We start from the raw sequence: 21,061 nt of genomic DNA on the forward strand, positions 1-21,061 counted from the left end.
GTTTTGACTATGTTTTACTGGTAAAGGGGACATCCGTAAATGCCAAGAAAATAACGTTTTGGTGTGTGTGTGTGTGTGTGTGTGTGTGTGTGTGTGTGTGTGTGTGTGTGTGTGTGTGTGTGTGTGTGTGTGTGTGTGTGTGACACCTTTTATTTAACTAGGCAAGTCAGTTAAGAAAAAAATGTTATTCACAATGACAGCCTACCCTGGCCAAACCCGGATGACGCTGGGCCAATTGTGCGCCGCCCTATGGGACTCCCAATCACGGTCAGCTGCGTCCATGTGTGTGTGTTTTCACTATTTAACTGTACTAGAATGCTTAAAAGGCTGCTAAAATTTTAAATACCGGTTATCAGTATCGGTTTCTTTTGGCAAGGAAACTATCGGATATCGGTATCGGCCAAAAATGTCATATCGGTGCATCACTAGCTAAAATATTCATACACAGATGCATCCAATGGTCATTACATTTTGTCTATTGTCTGAAAGACAGAGATGGTGCACCATACCTTGAAATATTGGGTCCCTTTCTGTTTGGCTCTAGCAGACAAATCCAGTTTCTCCTTTAGATCCAATTCCCAGGATTCTTTGGCCTTGAAAAGAAAACATACTGTTATCAGTTTCAGAGAAGGCCTTGAAAAGAAAACATACTGTTATCAGTTTCAGAGAAGGCCTTGAAAAGAAAACATACTTTTATCAGTTTCAGAGATGGTGACTTTCAATGAGATTATGCCTGTTTCTTCCCATTATTTTTTCCAGGGTCACTCTGCCATCATGCAATATCTAACTGAGACCCTCATTGTCTAAACTCCACCAGCTCAAATAAAAGCAATCTGTTGGTATCTTCCAGGGACACTAATAGGATACATGAACACATTCTTTTTACCCTATCTAATCCAGTAAGTAGAACTCACCTTCTCAAAGTCATTTAGAGTCACTTCATACATCAGGTCTGAGTTTGGTCCAATCTTATGCTGTGCTCTACCATCTTTCCCAAAGCCATACCTACAAAAAACAAGAGCGAGAGTATTGTATAGCTGATTATTTCTGACGCACACCTACATTATTTCGTGATTTTTCTATAGAGATGCTTGTTGAAGGTTACAAATCATTGCTGATGATGACTGAGTAAGCATATCTACTTTGTGTTGCAATAGTTCCACTTCAGCGACAGGAAGTAGAGTAAAGGCCCTTACTTGGGTTTTAAGTAGAGCATGCAGCATTCTCCTTTCTGCATCTTCTCCATGGCTCTGTCTACACCCAGAGGAACACCCATGTCCTCTGACTCGCCCACAACGAAGTGCACGTTCCTGGAGTCAAACAGACGCTCTTCACAGCGACCCTCCAGGTGCACTGTGGAATACAGGACTGCAATTTAAAATATACCGATTTTTTTTTTTTATGGAAAATATTATTATTATACTTCAGATAACAAACATAATGTAGGTTTGAATGTTCACAGTTTTTTTGTGTAGTTTGAGACTACAAAAATCAAAATGTTGATCACAGTCAATGTGAGACAAAGCCTTTGTACCAAAAATCAATACAAATATTGATCACCAAGTTCACAGTTAATGAGATCACAATGAATGTGATGGAGAGAAGGCATGTCTGCCTCACCGTGGACAGTTGATCCATCATTGGGACTATTATAACCTTCCCCTTTGACCCTTATCCTCCTCGTGATGCCGCCATCGTCCGTCAGCACCTCCCCTTTGAAGCTCAGCAGCTCCACCTAAAGGAAGTGAAGAGACACGTAACAGAAAAAACATCAAATCACATCCATTTGTTGGCAGTTGACAACAGTAACCATATGATTCCATAATGATGAGAATTATGACAGATACAGTGTTATTTATGTGTTTTGTTCACAATGCAGAGAGAGAATCTAGAACAATCCACAGTCAGAATATAGTATAGGGGAAACCTGCTACTGTATGTGCAGATGAAGGCCCGTATACCACCATCACATTGGAAACCACTCTGCTTAACCTACCTCAAACTGTAGCATGGCATTGGGAGGTATTTTGGGGGGGCATCCAGCTGAACCATAAGCATATTCTGGTTTGCAGAGGAGCATGCACACCTCTCCTCTCTGCATAGAGGACACACCAATATCCAAGCCCTTAATCACCTGACCTGAGGAGTGATATATGAGAAGAGACATGATGAACAGATGTAGGCTACATATGCAGTGACATATAGGCGATACATACGGCAGGTGAATAAGATGTGTTACCACAACCCACCATCCACACTCCCTCCCCAAAATGCACACAGATGTCAAACACATGCCACACTTTGAGATGTAAGTATGATGGTAGGGTAACAATTTATATTAAAGTCCCTTAATAAACCATTTATAAGTTTATATAGAGTTTACTTATCAAGTATTAATCATTATTCCTATATTTGTTCATGTAAATAAGAAATATCTAAATAGTAATTTACACATACATAAACACTATTTTAAATAATGTGTTAATGATTTATAAGAACATTAGTACGGTGTTTCATCATTGTATGTTCACAATTTGTAAATTATTAATCATGTATTACTGATGTACTTATAAACCAGGTCTAAAGGAGTTATTGTCAACTCAAAAGATTATTTATAAGGCATTTGTTAATGGTTTATACGGTATATTATTAGTATAATGATGCAAAGCATCAGCTACTCTTCCTGGGGTCCACATAAAACATGAAACATGACATAATACAGAACATCAATAGACAACAGCTCAAGGACAGAACTACATAAACTTTTTTTTAAACAAAAGGCACACATAGCCTACATATCAATACATACACACAAACTATCTAGGTCAAAAATGAATTATTTGACTCAAAATGTACAGTGCATTCAGAAAGTATTCAGACCCCTTGACCTTTTCCACATTTTGTTACGTTACAGCCTCATTCTAAAGTGGATTAAATAGATTCTTTCCCCATAATGACAAAGCGAAAACAGATTTTTAGAAATGCTTGCATTATTAGAAATATAAACAGAAATACCTTATTTACACAAGTATTCAGACCTTTTGCTATGAGACTCGAAATTGGAGTCCACCTGTGGGAAATGCAATAGTTTGGACATGATTTGGTAAGGCACACAGCTGTTTATATAATGTCCCACAGTTGATAGTGCATGTCAGAGCAAAAACCAAGCCATGAAGTCGAAGGAATTGTCCGTAGAGCACAGAGACAGGATTGTGTCGAGGCACAGATCTGGGGAAGGGTACCAAAACATTTCTGCAGCATTAAAGGTCCCCAAGAACACAGTGGCCTCCATCATTCTTAAATGGAAGAAGTTTGGAACCACCAAGACTGTGCTGCCATCCTGTTAGAAGGTAACATAGTATTTTATTATAGTGGTTAAGATGAACTTTCATTGTGTTCCATTGTGCTTATCGCCCCCTAGGCAGCTTTCTGCACGGAATCAGGAAGTATTGTGCAGTTCTTTCTGTGCAGCTATTCCTTGTCACGCTTCAGTCACTGAAAATATTTGTTTGTAAGTTCAATTCAAGCATATTGCTAGTGATGATAATATTGTTTATTGATAAAATTGCTTACTTATCAATGTTGGTTGGTTGCATTTACTCACACAAATTCCAATGCCTTTCATGTATGCCATGAAAGTATGTTTGTAAAACATACAATACTGTACTTTTGTTACTGTTTCTAGTGTAATATGCTTTGTTATTGTACAGAGGTGTTTTCACATTATTCGAGTAATGAAAAGAGTTGGCTAGTTACTACTCATATGGTAATTAGCTATCTAGTTTGGCATCATGCCATATACATGGTTTTTTGGCAGGTGCTTTGTATTTATGCAACTTCAACTTGGAATGTATAATGTACAGCTACAGTATGTCAATGTGAATTGATACTAAAGTAGATTATTTTCTGTATTTTGCAGTTTCACAACAAACGTTTTCAATATATCCGTTCAAGAAAAATCAAGCCTTGGGAGTTTTATTGAAGACTTAGTTGTTAGCTATCTGTCTAATTCTGCATGGGAACGCAATTCCAGGGCAGAATAAAGACTCTTCCTAAAGATGGATGCCCTGCCAAACTGAGCAATCGTGGGAGAAGGGCCTTGGTCAGAGAGGTGACACAGAACCAGATGGTCACTCTGACAGAACTCCAAGAGTTCCTCTGTGGAGATGGGAGAACGTCCAGAAGGACAACCATGTCTGCAGCACTCCACCAATCAGGCCTTATGGCAGAGTGGCCAGGCGGAAGCCACTGCTCAGTAAAAGGCACATGACAGTCCGCTTGGAGTTTGCCAAAAGACACCTAATGACTCTCAGACCATGAGAAATAAGATTCTCTGGTCTGATGATATCAAGATTGAACTCTTTGGCCTGAATGCCAAGCATCACGTCTGGAGGAAACCTGGCACCATCCCTATGGTGAAGCATGGAGGTTGCAGCATCATGCTGTGGCGGCAGGTAGCCTTGTGGTTAGAGCATTGGACTTGTAACCGAAAGGTTGTAAGATCAAATCCCCGAGCTGACAAGGTAAAAATCGTTCTGCCCCTGAACAAGGCAGTTAACCCACTGTTCCTAGGCCGTCATTGCAAATAAGAATTTGTTCTTAACTGGCTTGCCTAGTTAAATAAAGGTTAAAAAATAAATACAAATTCTGTGGGGATGTTTTGGGATAGTCAGGATTGAGGGAATGAGGAATGGAGCAAAGTACAGAGAGATCCTTGACTGAAACCTGCTCCAGAGCGCTCAGGACCTAAGACTGAGGTGAAGGTTTGCTTTCAAACAGCCAAGACAATGCAGGAGTGGCTTCGGGACAAGTCTCTGAATGTCCTTGAGTGGCACAGCCAGAGGCCGGACTTGAACCCGATCGAACATTTCTGGATATTTATTTTGTGTGCAGATTGAGATTTCTTTTTAAATATATACATTTTAGTATAAGGCTGTAATGTAACAAAAGTCAAGGGTTCTGAAAACTTTCCAAATGTACTGCATGTAACTAGCAACATTGCTAAAGCGTAGATCTGTATAAGTAAACTGAAATATTTTGGTGGTCTCTGACACCCAAAGTCAGTATCTACTTGCTATTTTGCAATAAAATGTAAGTTTTTGTTTAATACCTCTTCCATGGAGGTTTTCATATTGATCTAGAACAAGACAAAAACAATGCCTTTCCTAAGAGCCTGAAACATGCTCTAAGACACCTGTATTTGTTTGTTTTTACCATAAAGAGCTTACATTAAGGCCATTCTTATGGAAAAGTGGTCAAAAAAGATCCAAGTCCTTGATTTTTCAATTACTTCGAACTATAAGATTCTATCGGAAAAATGTATCGTTTTGAGATGACTATTTTTAAGTCCCAGATCTCAGAAATGTTTTGTGATGTCTCACCTGGATAGCTAGATGAGACAACCACATATCAGATTATTCCAGCTAAACAATGGATGTATTACGTTTTGCAAAAACACTTTTTAATTCACATCTAAAATCTATGAATAAAACATCTGAGAACAGTGATATCTGACACAATCAAATTGTATTTGTCGCATGCGTCGAATACAAGTGTAGCTTTGCTTAAGCCTTTCACAACAATGCAGCTAAAAAGTAGGAAAATGAATCAATAAAAAAGGAAATAGTAACACAATAAAATAGCACAAAATAATACCATTTTAATATATATAATATAATTTATAATATCATTTAAAATAGAACATTGCGGTCCCACACGCCTGTGGGGAAAAGAACCCAAGGTACCTTGGTTATTAATTATAATTATAAATTAAATTATCCCATTGGCTCACAGCAAAAACCTGACCTTTTTCAAACCAATTTTCTTCTTGTCTGCTTGCTTAAGTCAATTACAAAACTACATGTAGATGTCTTACCTGTGATGAAATGTTTTCCACACGCATTGCTACGTGTAGCCTACTTGGACAACGGGTCCCCACAATTTCCCACTCTTCCACACCAAATAGCATGAAGCCACAGTGCTCTTCTCGCAGTTTCGATTTCCCTACGTGGGACCATTGCGAACCGCAATTTGGCATTTTTGACCTGGCTACATGTACATTGAACAACATAACAGCCTTTCAGCATGTTTTTTTATTTCTGTATAACAAAAATCTATGACGAAGGTGGCTCTTTCACAGAGGGGGTCTACGAGAAAGAATGCTTGTTTTCCCCAATTTGTGGGCATAGTCGAGGGGAATTCCTTATTATTACATGAATACCAAATGTGACTATAGATCAAATGCTCTTCAAATGCACTCATTAACAATTAATAAATATCCCATTCATGACATTTACATTTATAAATACGTACAGTGCCTTCAGAAAGTATTCACAAACACTTGAATTTTTCCATGTTTTGTTGCGTTACAGCCTGAATTTAAAATATAATAAATGTAGTTTCTTTTTTGTCACAGTTAGAAAATGAAAAGCTGAAATGTCTCGAGTCAATAAGTATTCAACCCCCTTTGTTATGGCAAGCCTAAATAAGTTCAGGAGTAGAAATTCACTTAACAAAACACATAATAAGATGCATGGACTAGTGTTAAAACATGATTTTTCAATGACTTTCTCATCTCTGTACCCCACACATACAATTATCTGTAAGGTCCCTCAGTCGAACAGTACATTTTAAACACAGATTCAACCACAAAGACCAGGGAGGTTGTCCAGTGCCTCGCAAAGAAGGGCACCTATTGGTAGATGGGTAAAATAAAAAATGAGACATTGAATATCCCTTTGAGCATGGTGAAGTTATTAATTACACTTTGGATGGTATATCAATACACCCAGTCACTACAAAGATACCGCCGTCTTTCCTAACTCATTTGCCAGAGAGGAAGGAAACCGCTCATGGATTTTACCATGAGGGCAATGACGACTTTAAAACAGTTACAGAATGAAATGGCTGTGATATAACACTGAGGATGGGTCAACAACATTATAGTTACTCCACAATACTAACCTAAATGACCAAATTAATAGAAGGAAGCCTGTACGAATACAAATGTTTTCAAAACATGTATCCTGATTGCAAGAAGGCACAAAAGTAATATTGAAAAAATTACTGCGTCCCACTCTCCATATTTTAAGCATCTATGGCACAACCTGCAAATGGTTGTCGAGCAATGTTCAACAAATTTATTATATTATTTTGCAAATTTTGCAAAATCCAGGTGTGGATTTTGAGCTCTTAGAGACGTATCCAGAAAGACTTGCAATCGCTACCACCTGCGCTTCTACAGCGTTTTGTCTCGGGTGTGAAATGTAAATTTGTTTTTTTCTGTATTTCATTTTCAATAAATTAGCAAAATGTCAAATGTTTAAAAAATAATAATAATAACTTTGTCATTCTGGGATGTTGTGTGTGTCACGCCTTGGTCATAGTGTTTTGTGTTTCGTTATATATTTGGTCAGGCCAGGGTGTGACATGGGTTTATTTTGTGGTATTTCGTATTGGGGTTTGTAGTTATTGGGATTGCGGCTGAGTAGGGGTGTTGCATAGGCTTGGCTGCCTGAGGCGGTTCTCAATCAGAGTCAGGTGATTCTCGTTGTCTCTGATTGGGAACCGTATTTAGGTAGCCGGGGTTCACTGTGTATTTCGTGGGTGATTGTTCCTGTCTCTGTGTAGTGTTCACCAGATAGGCTGTAATTAGGTTTCACGTTCCGTTTGTTGTTTTTGTATATGTATAACTTATTTCGTGTATCGCGATCCTTCATTAAAGATCATGAGTAACAACCACGCTGCATTTCGGTCCGACTCTCTTTCAACAAACGAAGAACGCCGTTACAGTGTGTAGAAGGGCTTTGAATTCAGGCTGTAACACAACACAATGTGGAATAAGTCTAGGGGAAGGAATAGTTTCTGAAAGCACTGTATACAAATGGGGAGACAAACCATCAAATCAAATTTTATTGGTCACATTCACAGTAACATCTGTTAACCATGTGTGTGTAGCGAAATGTTTGTGCTTCAATCTAGTTCCAACAGTGCAGTAATACCTAACAAGTAATTTAACAATTCCACAGCTACCTAATACACACAAATCTAAGTAAAGGGATGGAATAAGAATATATACATATAAATATATGGATGAGCGAAGACCGAGCGGCATAGGCAAGGTGTAATAGATGGTATAAAATACAGTGTATATACATATGGGATGAGTAATGCAAGATATGTTAACATTATTAAAGTGACCTGTGATCTATTTATTAGAGCGGCCAATGATTTAAAGTCTGTATGTAGGTAGCAGCCTCTCTGTGTTAATGACAACTGTTTAACAGTCTGATGGCCTTGAGATAGAAGCTGTTTATCAATCTCTCGGTCCCAGCTTTGATGCACCTGTACTGGCCTCACCTTCTGGATGGTAAGCGGGGTGAACAAGCAGTGGCTCGGGTAGTTGTTGTCCTTGATGATCTTTTTGGACATCCTGTGACAACGGGTGCAGTAGGTCTCCTGGAGGGCAGGTAGTTTGCCCCGGGTGATGCGTTGTGTAGACCGCACCACCCTCCTGGAGAGCCCTGTGGCTGTGGCAGTGCGGTTGTCATACCAGGTGGTGATACAGCCCGACAGGATGCTCTCAATTGTGCATCTGTAAAGGTTTGAGGGTGACAAACCAAATTTCTTCGGTCTCCTGTGGTTAAAGAGGCGTTGTTGCGCCTTCTTCACCACACTGTCTGTGTGGGTAGACCATTTCAGTTTGTCAGTGATGTGTACGCCAAGAAACTTCAAACTGTCCACCTTCTCTACTGCTGTCCCATCGATGTGGATAGGGGGGTGTTCCCTCTGCTGTTTCCTGAAGTCCACGATCATCTCCTTTATTTTGTTGACATTGAGTGAGAGGTTGTTTTGCTGACACCATACTCTGAGTGCCCTCACCTCCTCCCTATAGGCTGTCTCGTTGTTGGTGATCAAGCCTACTACTGTTGTTTAATCTGCAAACTTGATGATTGAGTTAGAGGCGTGCATGGCCATGCAGTCATGGGTGAACAAGGAGTACAAGAGGGGGCTGAGCACGCACCCTTGTGTGGCCCCAGTGTTGAGGATCAGCGAAGGGGGGGTGGCCCGTAAGCAAGTCCAGGATCCAAATGCACAGGGCGGCGTTGAGACCCACGGCCTCAAACTTAATGATGAGCTTAGAGGGTACTATGGTGTTGAATGCTGAGCTGTAGTCAATGAACAGCATTCTTACATACAGTAGGTATTCCTCTCATCCAGATGGGATAAAGCAGTGTGCAGTGTGATGGCGATTGCATCGTCTGTGGATCTATTGGGGCGGTATGCATATTGAAGTTGGTCTAGGGTGGCAGGTAAGGTGTAGGTGATATGATCCTGGACTAGCCTCTCAAAGCACTTCATGATGAGTGCTATGGGGCGATAGTCATTTAGATCATTTACCTTTGCCTTCTTGGGTATAGGAACAATGGTGGCCATCTTGAAGCATGTGGGGACAGCAGACTGGGATAGTGAGAGATTGAATATGCCCTTAAACACACCAGCCAGCTGGTCTGCGTATGTTCTGAGGAATGTTTTAAATGTCTTACTCACATCGGCCACGAAGAAGGAGAGGGAGAGGCCACAGTTGCGGGCCATGTCGGTGGCACTGTATTAACCTCAAAGTAGGCAATGAAGGTGTTTAGTTTGTCTGGAAGCGAGACGTCAGTGTTCGTGACGTGGCTGTTTTTTCCTTTTTGTAGTCCGTGATTGCCTGTAGACCCTGCCACATACATCTTGTGTCTGAGCCGTTGAATTGTGACTCCACTTTGGCCCTATACCAACATTTCGCTTGTTTCATTTCCTTGAGGAGGGAATAACTACACCGTTTTTATTCAGCCATATTCCCAGTTATCTTTTCATGGTTAAATGCGGTGGTTCACGCTTTCAGTTTTGCGCAAATGCCACCATCTATTCACATCTCCAATGCACTATCCATATAAACTGACTCACCGAATCAGCGTACAAATCAATATTATTCTCTGCGGCGATGTTCCAGTCCGCGTGATCAAAACTTCTTGTCACAGGTACATCCTGTTTGAATTTATGCCTATAGACAGGATAAGTAATATGGAGTCGTGGTCAGATTTGGCGAAAGGAGGGAGGGGGAGAGACTTGTATGCATCGCGGAAGTTAGAGTAACAGTGATCCAGTATTGTGCTACAGTCAATATGTTGATAGAATTTAGGTAGCCTTGTTCTCAAATTTGCTTTGTTAACTTCTTACGGATGAAATCCCGTTAACGGGATCGATTTGACAACAGCCAGTGAAAGTGCAGGGCACCAAATTCAAACAGAAATCTCATAAATAAAATTCCCCAAACATACAAATATTATACACCATTTTAAAGATAAACTTGTTGTTAATCCCACCAGTGTCCGATTTCAAAAAGGCTTTACGACGAAAGCATACCATGCGATTATGTTAAGTCAGCGCCCAGTCACAGAAAAACACAACAATTTTTCCAGACAAAGAGAGGAGTCACAAAAAGCTGAAATAGAGATCAAATTAATCACTAACCTTTGATGATCTTCATCAGATGGCACCCATAGGACTTCATGTTATACAATACATGTATGTTTTGTTTGATGGAGTTCATATATATATCCAAATATTTCAGTTTACATTGGCGCGTTATGTTCAGTAATGTTTTGCTTCCAAAACATCCGGTGATTTTGCAGAAAGCCACATCAATTTACAGAAATACTCATCATAAATGTTGAAAATACAAGTGTTATGCATGGAATTAAAGATATACTTCTCCTTAATGCAACCACTCTGTCAGATTTCAAAATAGCTTTACAGCAAAAGCACACCATGGAATAATCTGAGTACAGCGCTCAGAGACAAAACAAGCCATACTGATACAAATATTCACTTACCTTTGATGATCTTCATCGGAATGCACACCCAGGAATCCCAGTTCCACAATAAATGTTTGTTTTGTTCGATAAAGTCCATAATTTATGTCCAAATCCCTCCTTTTTGTTCGCGGGTTTAGTTCACAAATCCAAATTCACAAGGCGCAAGCACTAAGTCCAGACGAAAAGTCAAAAAAGTTCCATTACAGTTCGTAGAAACATGTCAAACGATGTATATAATACATTTTTAGGATGTTTTTATCGTAAATCTTCAATAATGTTCCAACCGGACAATTCCTTTGCCTTTAGAAATGAAAGGGAACGCAGCTCGCTCTCACGGCCATGCGCAAGACTTAGCTTGTGGAATTCTGCTAGACACCTGGTTCAAACAGCTCTTATTCACTCCCCCTTCACAGTAGAAGCCTGAAACAAAGTTCTAATGACTGTTGCCATCTAGTGGAAGCCTTAGGAAGTGCAATCGGACCAAATCCAAGCACTTCCTGGTAGGATTTTTTCTCAGGTTTTTGCCTGCCATATGAGTTCTGTTATACTCACAGACATAATTCAAACAGAAACTTCAGTGTGTGTTCTATTCAAATCTACTAATAATGTGCATATCTTAGCTTCTGGGCCTGAGTAGCAGGCAGTTTACTCGGGGCACCTTATTCATCCAAGCTACTCAATACTGCCCCCCAGCCATAAGAAGTTAAAATCCCCAGATACAATAAATGCAGCCTCAGGATATACGGTTTCCAGTGAAGTTCCTTGAGGGCCGTTGTGGTATCGGCTTAAGGGGGGGATATACACGGCGGTGACAATAACCAACAAGAATTATCTTGGACATAATATGGTCGGCATTTGATTGAGTTATTCTAGGTCAGGTGAACAAAATGACTTGAGTTCCTGTATGTTTTTATGATTACACCATGATTTGTTAATCATGAAGCATACACCCCCGCACACTTCTTCACAGAGAAGTTTTTATTTCTGTCGGAGCGACACATAAAGAATTCCGGTGGCTGTTCCGACTCTGACAACATATCCCGAGAAAGCCATATGTCCCCGATGTCTCTCTGGAAAGCAACCCTTGCCCTAATTTAGTCTACCTTGTTATATACTCGGAAGCGGTGGGTGGTGTCCACGCCTCTGAAGTCTGACCAGAAGGCCGCTCCATCTACCTCTTCTGCGGCGATGTTGTTTTGGGTCGGCCTCTGGAATCAGATCAAATGTCCTGGGTGGTGGTGCGAACAAAGGATCCGCTTTGGGAAAGTTGTATTCCTGGTCGTAATGTTGGTAAGTTGATGTCAATCTGATATCCAATATTTCTTCCCGGCTGTATGTAATAACACTTAAGATTTGCTGGGCTAACAATGGAAGAAAGAATACATTAAAAAAACTAAATACTGCATAGTTTCCTAAGGACTAGAAGCGAGGCGACCCTCTCTGTCGGCACCATCTTGTCTTTAAAAACCGTTAATAAATTCCTTATAAATAGTCTTGTGAGTTAGAGATTAGATTTTTGTCATTTTAGTAATTTAGCAGATGCTCTTATCCAGAGCGACTTACAGTAGAGTGCATCATTTTTTATTTTTTATTCTGAGCCCCCATGGGAATCGAACCCAAAAACCTTGTTGCAAGCGCCATGCTCAACCAACTGAGCCACAATAACGCTTTTATAACTGGTTTATAAGTACATTGGGGCGGCAGGGTAGCCTAGTGGTTAGAGCGTTTGACTAGTAACCGAAAGGTTGCAAGTTCAAATCCCCGAGCTGACAAGGTACAAATCTGTCGTTCTGCCCCTGAACAGGCAGTTAACCCACTGTTCCTAGGCCGTCATTGAAAATAAGAATTTGTTCTTAACTGACTTGCCTAGTAAAATAAAGGTAAAATAAAAAACATTAGTAGTATATTATTGATCATGAACAAATTGTGAACATGCTATGATCAAACACCTTATTCATTATCTTATTAACTCTTAATAAATAATTTAAAATAGTGTTTATAAATTCGTAAATAACTATTTAGAGATTGCATATTGACATTTACAAATGTAATAAATGGAACAATGATTAATAAATGGCAAATAAACACTTTACAAACTGTTTAGAAATGGTTTTTTAAGGGACCTTAATATAAAGTGTTACCTGATGTAAAAGCTATGTACATCTGTAGATCCTGATAATGGTCATCTTCAGCTAAAAGTTACTGAGATGTACAGAAACAAGTACTGGAAGGAAGAGGCAGACTCAGACTCGAACATACCTTTTCCCAGATTGAAGATGAAGGGTTTCTTGCGGTCCATACTGGAGTCAAACTTCTTCCCATTGAGAAGTTTGCCAGTGTAGTGCACTGCTACCTTGTCCCCGATCATGGGTCTGTCTCCATCCTCTCCCTGTTTTTTCACCACCTGTACAAAGAACAGATGTCAGCCCTAAGATCAGCTCAGCTCAGCATGCTAGTTAGTACTTGTTTTCTATAGCTAGACAGTAGCTAGATTTCCATCCAATTGGAGAAAGATTTTCATGCAAATATTCTAGAATCCGCATAAAGAAAATATGTGTTTCCACCAATTGGACTTGTTGCGAATAAAAGTCACTGTGTGATGACGTAGTGCCCTCAAAATTACATTTTGCATAAGTTTTCATGTACCGAATACAAATCTAAAGTTCAATGTGTTTCCATATAATTTTCAACTCTACCGATAGTTTTGTCACAAAAACAGTTGCATTAAATAGAAAATGTGCCTAACGTTGCTCTGGTCTTGGCACATGCTCTCTAGCATGAGATTATTATGGATAAGAGCAAGAATATTTTTATTTGTCAAATGGCATTCAAGCATCGATCATCATGTCATCAGAATAAGACCCTTGATATTTATTGGAATGGAGGATCAAGATCACTGTGTACTTTCACCACATTGATGTTCATCATAACTTATTTTAGCTATAGCCTAATAAACTGCAAGGTTTCCCGAGTTGTAGTGGGAGGACCACGCACCATAGCATCGTGTGACTCCAAATTTACTTTGATATGATTGTCATTATGTCAATATTTGTGCATAAAAGCGTTTCCACCACCATTTCTCGCATTACTGATTTTACAGACACAAAAAGATCACACAATGTCAAATTAACAAATTATCTGTCAGCATTCATAAAATTGTACCGAAACGTCCTGTATCCATCACAGCTGTAGTGATTTTTAAAATACGATATGACTTTATTCATGTGAAATATTTATCTTTCATGTACCCCTACTAGTATTTTTAATCCTAACGGTATTTCTTGCCGCGCTCTGTTCTTCTTGCCACGTTTAGAGGAGGATGTGCTCAAAACAAAGTAACACTTGAGTGGTGGCAGAATTATGAAAGAAGAGTATCTCTGAAGTCTCTCTGAATAACATGCCAAAGGGAACACATTGTGTGTGTGCTTCAGGCCTGGCTTAAAAGAGGATGACAACAGTAGAACACATCCTACCTTTCATAACCAACAACGCATGTTTATGGAATGATAAGCAACGCAGAGAATGAAAAGTAGAGCTGAATCCTAATAATAATTTGAGCTGCGCTCCTTTATGTCAAGTCCGAGTTTGTCCTTTACAGAAGATGGTGGGATGAGATTAAAGCCTACCTTGCAAATTCCCTCGTCTTTGTTAGGAGTGACGTCAATGCCCTTAACGGCAAAGACCACAGCAGGAGACTGGTCATCCATGGACTGATCCTTATCTGTGGTCATATCGGCACCTGAGAATGCCACTCTAACCCTGCACAAAAGAGTCACACACAAACATTGTTAGAACTGGGATACGCACCAATGTAATAACACACTCACAAAACCCCACCAACACACAAAGTCACCAGTAGAAAGGCCTCTCAGAACCACCTGACTCTCACTTTAAATGTAATCAATGATATTCATATGACCTTTAGGTAGGTACATTGTTAACTATATTATACAGTATCTCTGACATCATGTGAGTCAGGGAATGGCGCCTCTATCATCTCAACTCTGTTTCTTCTTCATTCTGATAAAATGCATGAGCTGACGCATACCCAAAAATGTATGTTGAGGTGCTGACTAACGAAGAATAAACTCTGCGCCGTCCCTCTTTGTGAGGTATGTAGCACAGTACGTTCTTGATAGACTGTTGTCATTGAAGAGCCAAACATGTTTTCTGATGAGGAGCTAGAGAAAGTGCCTCAATGGCTGCCTTATCTCCCAGCCCACAGTACATCGTGTTAACTCACGGTACATCGTGTTAACTCATGATACATCGTGTTAACTTTCTGCAGTCATACCATCACACTAATGTCAAGACACCAGAAAACGTACACATGTAGCATCTTAATTTGAGTCAGTTTACTATATCAGGAAAATAATCCGGAAGCAACAGGAAATGCAAAATTATTATGTGGATTATAATTCATTGTAGGGGATGATACCTTTTTTCATAAGGGAAAATCAAGTCTGAAATTTCAAAGTGGAAATTACAAACTCCAGACGCCCTTTTAAACTTTTTAAAGTTCTCCTGCAACAAGGTGATGAAATTAAGATCTTACATCTGTATGTCTTTATGTACAGTATCTATGCTGTTTCTTTGCAGTATACTATTCCCACATTCACTAGTGACAATGCCAAAATGTTAAATTCAATCAAAACTGCAATGTGGTAAGTAATTTACACAGTAGCTCTTTTTCTTCCATGGCCAAATAAAATTATTTTTGTTCCTACTTCATTCTGAAAACTGGCCCTTGATGAATGAAATATGAGAGATGATGGTGCAACAGTGCAGTCAATCTTTGTGATGCTGCACAGTGCGTTCTGGGACACCGTTGAAGAGCCAAAAGAGCTTAATGATGATGAGCTAACATATAATATTATCCTGATGTCTTTCAATGGCAGCCATCATGAGTTGTATCTCTCAAACCACAATACATCATGTTAACTCATGGAATGTGTTGCTGTCATACCATAATACTAGCATCAACAGTGCAGTGCACATAGTTTAGAATGAACTGTAAAAACTCCTCACATTAATTTAATGAAAATTCCACACACAAAAAAAGACAGGGGGCTGGGTGTGCTACGCCAGAGCCTGTTGCATCTTTAGAGATAAGATACAACTTAATTTTCGCCTCAGGGCAATAAGATTAGGGCCTGGTCCCATGCCTTAGGACATAAGAAAATTAGGTAGACGCAATCAGGGTTAAAGTAATCATTATTCATCTTTCATCAACTCCAGATTTGAGTTCAGTCCACCATGACGCTATGTGACTACCTAAAGAGCACTATGGTATTAAAATGCTGCTTTGCTGTCATATTTGCCAAGTTAACGTGTATTGTGTCAATGTTGATTTTGGAATGTCTATATCTGTTTATAGCTTTAGCCTGCCCGTGAACTAGGGCTGGGCGATATGATGATATATATTGTGTGACTATAAAGCATAATATGAAACGATATAAAAACGTATATCGTTTATTTCGCTGTGTTGAGAAATCACACTCTTTACAGCAATATTTTTCCTCAATTGGACGATGCTTTTCGTGCCGTGTGCAAGGAAATTTACAACACAAACAAACATGGAGGAGAGTGAACGGGACACAGAGCATGGAGACACGGAGCTCGTACCTAAAAGAGGGGCTACTTTGGTCGCATGGACGTGGTTTGGGTATGAAAAGTCTGACATGGACCAGAAAACCGTCCTTTGCTAAATATGCCGCAGACCGGTCCCGACAACAGGCTCAAACACCACTAACCTCTTAACACCTACTCAAGAATCATGTGAAACAGTACGGAGAGAGTCTACGGATGAGACCCAAAAAAGTACTGTCGCGTGCTCAAAACAATCATGTGAAAAAGTACGGAGAGAGTCTACGGATGAGACCCAAAAAAGTACCGTCTCGTGCTCAAAATAATCATGTGAAACAGTACGGAGAGAGTCTACGGATGAGACCCAAAAAAGTACCGTCGCGTGCTCAAAACAATCATGTGAAAAAGTACGGAGAGAGTCTACGGATGAGACCCAAAAAAGTACTGTCGCGTGCTCAAAATAATCATGTGAAACAGTACGGAGAGAGTCTACGGATGAGACCCAAAAAAGTACTGTCGCGTGCTCAAAATAATCATGTGAAACAGTACGGAGAGAGTCTACGGATGAGACCCAAAAAAGTACCGTCGCGTGCTCAAAACAATCATGTGAAAAAGTACGGAGAGAGTCTACGGATGAGACCCAAAAAAGTACAGTCGCGTGCTCAAAACAAACCCCCGACTCAGACGTTGCAAGAGGCTTTTGCCCGCGACCCACCATATGGTAAAGAATCAAAGATGGAAGAAGATAACAGCTGCCGTTACAACTTAAGTCTGTAAAGACATGGCCCCAATTTACACGGTCAAGAAACGGGGGTTTCGTGAGTTGATGCTAACACTTGAACCAAGGTACTAAATGCAAACTGATATGTGACGCATATTAACCAGGTAGGCCAGTTGAGAACAAGTTCTCATTTACAACTGCGACCTGGCCAAGATAAAGCAAAGCAGTGCGACAAAAACAACAACACAGAGTAACACATGGGATAAACAAACATACAGTCAATAACACAATAGAAAAATATGTATACAGTGTGTGCAAATGAAGTAAGGAGGTAAGGCAATAAATGTGCAAGTATAAATACTGGTGTGCAAAAAAGCAGAAAAACAAAAACAAATATGGGCATGAGGTAGGTAGTTGGTTGGATGGGCTATTTACAGATGGGCTGTGTACAGCTGCAGCAATCGGTAAGCTGCTCTAACAGCTGACGCTTAAAGTTAGTGAGGGGGATATAAGTCTCCAACTTCTGTGATTTTGGCAATTCGTTCCAGTCATTGGCAGCAGAGAACTGGAAGGAAAGGCAGCCAAAGTAGGTGTTGGCTTTGGGGATGATGTAACGGCTCTCCTCTTCGTCTGATGATGAGGAATAGGAATCGTCGGACCAACACGCAGCGTGGTAAGTTTTCATAGTAAATTTAATTAAATAAACTGAACACTGAATGACAAAAAATAACAAAGAGAGTGAACGACACGAAACAGTCCTGTAAGGTGAAAAAACACAAAACAGGAAACAACTACCCACAAACACAGGTGGGAACAGGATACCTAAGTATGGTTCTCAATCAGAGACAACAATTGACAGCTGCCTCTGATTGGGAACCACACCAGGCCAAACACATAGAAATACAACACACTGAACAAAACATAGAATGCCCACCCCAATTCACACCCTGACCAAACCAAAATAGCGACATAAAAAAGGAACTAAGGTCAGGACGTGACAGATGACCAGTGAAAAATACCCGCTGGAGCGCATGCTACTGGTGGGTGTTGCTATGGTGACAAGTGAGCTGAGATAAGGTGGAGCTTTACCTAGCAAAGACTTATAGATGACCTGGAGCCAGTGGGTTTGGGAACAAATATGTAGCGAGGACCAGCCAACGAGAGCATACAGGTTGCATTGGTGGGTAGTATATGGGGCTTTGGTTACACAACGAATGGCACTGTGATAGCAAATTGGATGCAGACTGAGTAGAGTGTTGGAGGCTATTTTGTAAATGACATCGCGGAAGTCAAGGATCAGCAAAATAGTCAGTTTTACGAGGGTATGTTTGGCAGCATGAGTGTTGAAGGCTTTGTTGCGAAATAGGAAGCCAATTCTAGATTTAATTTGTCTGGAAGGCGAGTTTACAGACTAGCCAGACACCTAGGTATTTATAGTTGTCCACATATTCTAAGTCAGAACCGTCCAGATTAGTGATCACAGTCAGGCGGGTGGGTGCAGGCAGTGATCGGTTGAAGAGCATGCATTTTGTTTTACTAGCAGTTGGAGGCCACGGAAGGAGTGTTGTATGGCATTGAAGCTCATTTTGAGTTTTGTTAACAGTGTCCAAAGAAGGGCCAGATGTATACCGGTGTTGTCTGTGTAGAGGTGGATCAACAAATCACCCGCAACATGCGCGACATCATTGATAAATACAGAAAAAAAGAGTCTGCCCTAGAATTGAACCCTGTGGCACCCCCATAGAGACTGCCAGAGGTCCGGACAAAAGGCCTTCCAATTTGATACACTGAACTCTATCTGAGAAATAGTTAGTGAACCAGGCGAAGCAGTCATTAGAGAAACCAAGGCTGTTGAGTCTGCCGATAAGAATACGGGTGAAAGAATATGGTCGAAAGCCTTGGCCAGGTTGATGAAGACGGCTGCACAATACTGTCTTTTATCGATGGCAGTTATGATATCGTTGGCTGAGCGTGGCTGAGGTACACCCGTGACCAGCTCGGAAACCAGATTGCATTGCAGGGAAGTAACGGTGGGATGGGAAATGGTTGGTGATCTGTTTATTCACTTGGCTTTCAAAGACTTTGGAAAGGCAGGGCAGAATGGATATAGGTCTGTAACAGTTTGGGTCTAGAGTGTCTCCCCCTTTGAAGAGGGGGATGACCGCGGCCCTTTCCAATCTTTAGGGATCTCAGACGATACGAAAGAGAGTTTGAACAGACTAGTAATAGGGGTTGCAACAATGTAGGCAGATAATTTTAGAAAGAGAGGGTCCAGATTGTCTATTCCAGCTGATTTGTAGGGATCCAGATTTTGCAGCTTTTTCCAAACATCAGCTGTCTGGATTTGGGTGAAGGAGAAGCAGGGGGGGCTTGGGCCAGTTGCTGCGGGGGGGGGTGCGGAGCTGTTGGCCGGTGTAGGGGTAGCCAGGTGGAAATCGTGGCCAGCCGTAGAGAAATGCTTATTGAAATTCTCGATTATCGTGGATTCATCAGTGGTGACAGTGTTTCCTAGTCTCAGTGCAGTGGGCAGCTGGGAGGAGATACTCTTATTCTCCATGGACTTTACAGTGTCCCAAAACTTTTAGGAATTTGTGCTGCAGGATGCAAATTTCTGTTTGAAAAAAGTAGCCTTTGCTTTCCTAACTGACTGTGTGTATTGGTCCCTGACTTCCCTGAAAAATTGCATATCACAGGGACTATTCGAAGCGAGTGCAGTATGCTTATTTAAGATGGAGAGAAAAGCACTTTTAAAGAACAACCAGGCATCCTCTACTGACAGGATGGGGTCAATATCCTTTCAGGATACCCGGGCCAGGTTGATTAGAAAGGCCTGCTCGCAGAAGTGTTTTAGGGAGCGTTTGACAGTGATGAGGGGTAAGTCGCTCTGGATAAGAGCGTCTGCTAAATGACTTAAATGATGTAAATGTAGTCATTTGACCATGGACCCATAACGGACGCAGGCAATGAGGCAGTAATCGCTGAGATCCTGGTTGAAAACAGCAGAGGTGTATTTAGAGGGCAAGTTGGTCAGGATGATATCTATGAGGGTGTGCATGTTTACGGATTTGGGGTTGTACCTGGTAGGTTCCTTGATAATATGTGTGAGATTGAGGGCATTTATCTTAGATTGTAGGACGGGCGGGGTGTTAAGCATATCCCAATTTAAGTCACCTAGCAGTACGAACCCTGATGATAGATGGGGGCAATCAATTCACATATAGTGTCCAGGGCACAGCTGTTAGCTGAGGGGGTCTATAACAAGCGGCAACAGTGAGGGACTTATTTCTAGAGAGATGGATCTTTAAAAGCAGAAGCTCGAACTGTTTAGGCATAGACCTGGATAGTATGACAGAACTCTGCAGGCTATCTCTACAGTAGATTGCAATTCCACCCCCTTTAGCAGTTCTGTCTTGATGGGGATGTACATTTCAGAATTTTTGGTGGCCTTCCTAAACCAGGATTCAGACATGGCAAGGACATCAGGGTTGGCGTAGTGTGCTAAAGCAGTTAATAAAGCAAACTTCGGGAGGAGGCTTCTGATGTTAACATGCATGAACCCAGGGCTATTACGGTTGCGGAAGTCAACAAATGAGCGCGCCTGGGGACACACAGGGCCTGAGTTAGCCTCTACATCACCAGAGGAACAGAGGAGGAGTATGATGAGGGTACGGCTAAAGGCTCTAAGAACTGGTTGTCTAGTGCTTTGGGAACAGAGAATAAAAAGAGCAGATTTCTGGGCGGGGTAGGATAGATTCGGGGCATAGTGTACAGACAAGGGTATGGTAGGGTGCGAGTACAGTGGGGGTAAACCTAGGCATTGAGTCACGATGAGAGAGGTTGTATCTCTGGAGGTGCCAGTTAAGCTAGGTGCGGTCTCCGCATGTGTGGGGGGTGG

The 21,061-nt window shown here is 40.9% G+C and overlaps 1 protein-coding gene across 2 annotated transcripts in view; it reads right to left on the reverse strand.

Moving 5' to 3' along the window:
- fkbp5 (FKBP prolyl isomerase 5) overlaps window positions 1–21,061 on the reverse strand; it is a 44,985-nt gene that overhangs the window by 14,179 nt on the left and 9,745 nt on the right. For both annotated transcript variants that reach the window (XM_046341297.1, XM_046341292.1), the window contains exons 2-8: window positions 14,486–14,618; window positions 13,119–13,263; window positions 1,997–2,139; window positions 1,621–1,735; window positions 1,197–1,353; window positions 915–1,005; window positions 510–593 (exon numbers count right to left, since the gene is read on the reverse strand). In XM_046341297.1, the coding sequence (XP_046197253.1) occupies window positions 510–593; window positions 915–1,005; window positions 1,197–1,353; window positions 1,621–1,735; window positions 1,997–2,139; window positions 13,119–13,263; window positions 14,486–14,590 (840 nt within the window). In that variant the 5' untranslated portion in view covers window positions 14,591–14,618. The remainder of the gene's footprint in view (window positions 1–509; window positions 594–914; window positions 1,006–1,196; window positions 1,354–1,620; window positions 1,736–1,996; window positions 2,140–13,118; window positions 13,264–14,485; window positions 14,619–21,061) is intronic.

This window comes from Oncorhynchus gorbuscha, linkage group LG03, assembly GCF_021184085.1.
Source record: "Oncorhynchus gorbuscha isolate QuinsamMale2020 ecotype Even-year linkage group LG03, OgorEven_v1.0, whole genome shotgun sequence".
NCBI classification, from domain to species: Eukaryota; Metazoa; Chordata; class Actinopteri; order Salmoniformes; family Salmonidae; genus Oncorhynchus; species Oncorhynchus gorbuscha.